Source organism: Ursus maritimus (assembly GCF_017311325.1).
Source record: "Ursus maritimus isolate PB19 chromosome Y unlocalized genomic scaffold, ASM1731132v1 scaffold_Y7, whole genome shotgun sequence".
In the NCBI taxonomy this organism is placed as follows: Eukaryota; Metazoa; Chordata; class Mammalia; order Carnivora; family Ursidae; genus Ursus; species Ursus maritimus.
In genome coordinates this window covers 493-3,111 of record NW_024423340.1, presented here as the reverse complement: position 1 = coordinate 3,111, position 2,619 = coordinate 493, and the positions used below count along the sequence as shown (strand labels likewise).

The window sequence follows — 2,619 nt, the reverse complement described above, 5'->3', positions numbered from 1 at the left end:
CGTGAGGAGCTGGCGGCGGGGCGACCAGTGGAAGCGGCATTGGTAACAAATGGTCTTTGGAGGCGCCTCCTCCCGGGCAGGTTTTTCGGGAGACTTTGGAAGGGCCTGAGCTGGGCTGCTGTCGCGGTAGCGGATGGGTTGATCCTGGGGCGGGGCCAACATTTGGGTGTTTTGTTTTGTTTTTTTAAGATTGTATTTATTTATTTGACAGACAGCCAGAGAGAGAGGGAACACAAGCAGGGGGAGTGGGAGAGGAAGAAGCAGGCTCCTACTGGAGCAGGGAGCCGGATGTGGGGCTCGATCCCAAAACGCCGGGATCACGCCCTGAGCCCAAGGCAGACGCTTAATGACTGCGCCACCCAGGCGCCCCCAACATTTGTTTTCAGAAATCTGAGCTAGGGTTTCCAGGGCCTGGTACCAGCTTTTATCGTTTCAGGTTAAACATACCTAGACACAAATCTCATTCCTTTACAGATCTAGCGTCCAAAGTCAGCAATTTGAACATACCTAGTGAACATATGCCATTAACATTTGAGTTTACTACCCACTGCTAAAGATGTCTTCCTTTCTACATCACCTTCTACACGCAGCATTTGTACTCAATGGCCCATTTCCCCTAACTCCTCAAGATCTTAGCATCTTCCATCAGAAACTCCTTTGGATCCAACGTTGTCCTTCAGTGACAAGCCCTCAGAATCTACTTTTGAAGAATCTCCCATTTTTTTTATGGCCCCAGCATTCTTTCCACATAACCCTGACTATCTTCCCTGGAGTGTCCTCAGAGACAGACATCAGACAGGAATTGTTGGGGCAAAGCTGTCCATCAGAGGATTCTCCCAGTGCCACCCTCACTCCCACAGTGTCTGCCCTTATAGATTTGGGTCCTAACTACCTCTGTCAGATATTTATCTTCCCAGCCTCATCCTAGCCAGGTCTGTGCATTCAAAAGTCAGCAGCTGTCCTAGCTTCAGTGACTATCCCTTGACGCCACATCATGCATAGTAGTCTGCCCCGAGAGCCTTTCAGATGTTCTCTCAGGAGCCCTCACCTTCTGCTTTCTGCCGCAGGATCGCTTACCATTATCAGATATCCCCTTCCTCATCAGATTCCCAACAGAGTAGATCACTTTCCCAGCATGTGCTGATTCTCTGTAGGCTTAAGTTTACTGACTGGTAAGAGAAACCAGAGAACTTCAGATTCTAGCTAGTCTTTCCTCAATCATTCTTTTAGGCCCGAATGGTCTGAGCTTAGCCTTATCTTTTCACTTCCTCACAACAGCCCCAATACCTGTCATGTCTTTACTGTAAAAAGGGCTGCTAGTATTTAACGCCTTCTCTCCCCCAAAGTTGCCACTAACAAGAAAAGCTTCCCACATCTGGCTCACCTCTAGCTCTTTTCTTTCAGATGTCCAGCTCGCCACTATCCAAGAAACGCTGTGTGCCTGGGCCTGATCCAAAACCAAGTTCTGACTGCTCCTCTGCCTATTCGGTAATGTTTAAAGTGCCCTCGGGACCAACCAACGTGAGTATCTTCTCCTTACAGACTCATGGGTGGGGTGCAGGGTGGTTGGTAACAGAGTAGCAGTCTCTTGACTGTTTAAGCTCNTGCTAACTGCTGCCTCCATTCCTAGGGAATGCCAAAAAAAGACAGTGGAACAGACATAGATGAGGGTCTTTACTCCCGGCAGCTGTAAGTGTGACTAAGTATGGGGATGTGGAGTGGGAGGGGGCACAGACAGGATAGTATTGGTTGGGTCAAGTCCTGACCCAGAATCTCCCCCAACCTGGCAGGTATGTGCTTGGCCATGAGGCAATGAAGCATCTCCAGACATCCAGTGTACTGGTGTCAGGCCTCCGGGGCCTCGGGGTGGAAATTGCCAAGAATATCATCCTTGGTGGGGTCAAAGCTGTCACCTTGCATGACCAGGGCACTGCCCAGTGGGCTGACCTCTCCTCCCAGGTACCTCCCTCTTCCTGGCTCCTTTACTACTTTTGCCCATGTACCAACCCCCTTGGGCTTTGCATTAACTTCTCTTCCTATACCCTCTTGTAGTTCTACCTTCGGGAAGAGGACATCGGTAAAAACCGGGCTGAGGTATCACAGCCCCGCCTTGCTGAGCTCAACAGCTATGTGCCTGTCAGCACCTATACTGGGGCCCTCGTTGAGGACTTCCTTTGTGGTTTCCAGGTACCCTGCTATATCCTGCCTCTTGCCTAATTTTCTCAGATTCTGTTTCTGGTTGATCTGTTCAGGATTTATTTAATAGGCCATCCCAGTGTTTAGGTTTTGTGTGGGGAGGCTCAGGGATATAGGCAGGAATTAGATCCTGGACCTGCCCTAGGCAGATCTCACACCTTTTCAGGAGGGAAGAAATGGCCAAATATTGTGATGCAGTGTTTGTGAACACTGAACGCTGAAGCCAAACTACCTTGGTATGTGGGTACCTTGCTCTTAGAGTTGCCTGACAGTGAACAAGTAACTTAGTTTCATCTGCCTTTATTTTTCTCTCTGTAGAATAGGAATAATAGCAATAATGACTTCAGAGTTTTTATGATGGTTAAATACTTAGAATAGCATTTGGCAAAATGTAAGTTCCAAATACATGTTTGTTAAGTAACT

General features: G+C 48.5%; 1 protein-coding gene across 1 annotated transcript; it reads left to right on the top strand.

Moving 5' to 3' along the window:
* Nucleotides 1–976: 976 nt before the first annotated feature.
* LOC103656460 (ubiquitin-like modifier-activating enzyme 1) lies at nt 977–2,187 on the top strand (the record flags this gene model as incomplete). Its single annotated transcript, XM_008683850.2, has 4 exons — nt 977–1,521; nt 1,631–1,689; nt 1,791–1,959; nt 2,053–2,187. Coding segments are annotated over exons 1-4 (480 nt in total), but the record flags the coding sequence as incomplete, so codon positions are not given.
* Nucleotides 2,188–2,619: the final 432 nt, after the last annotated feature.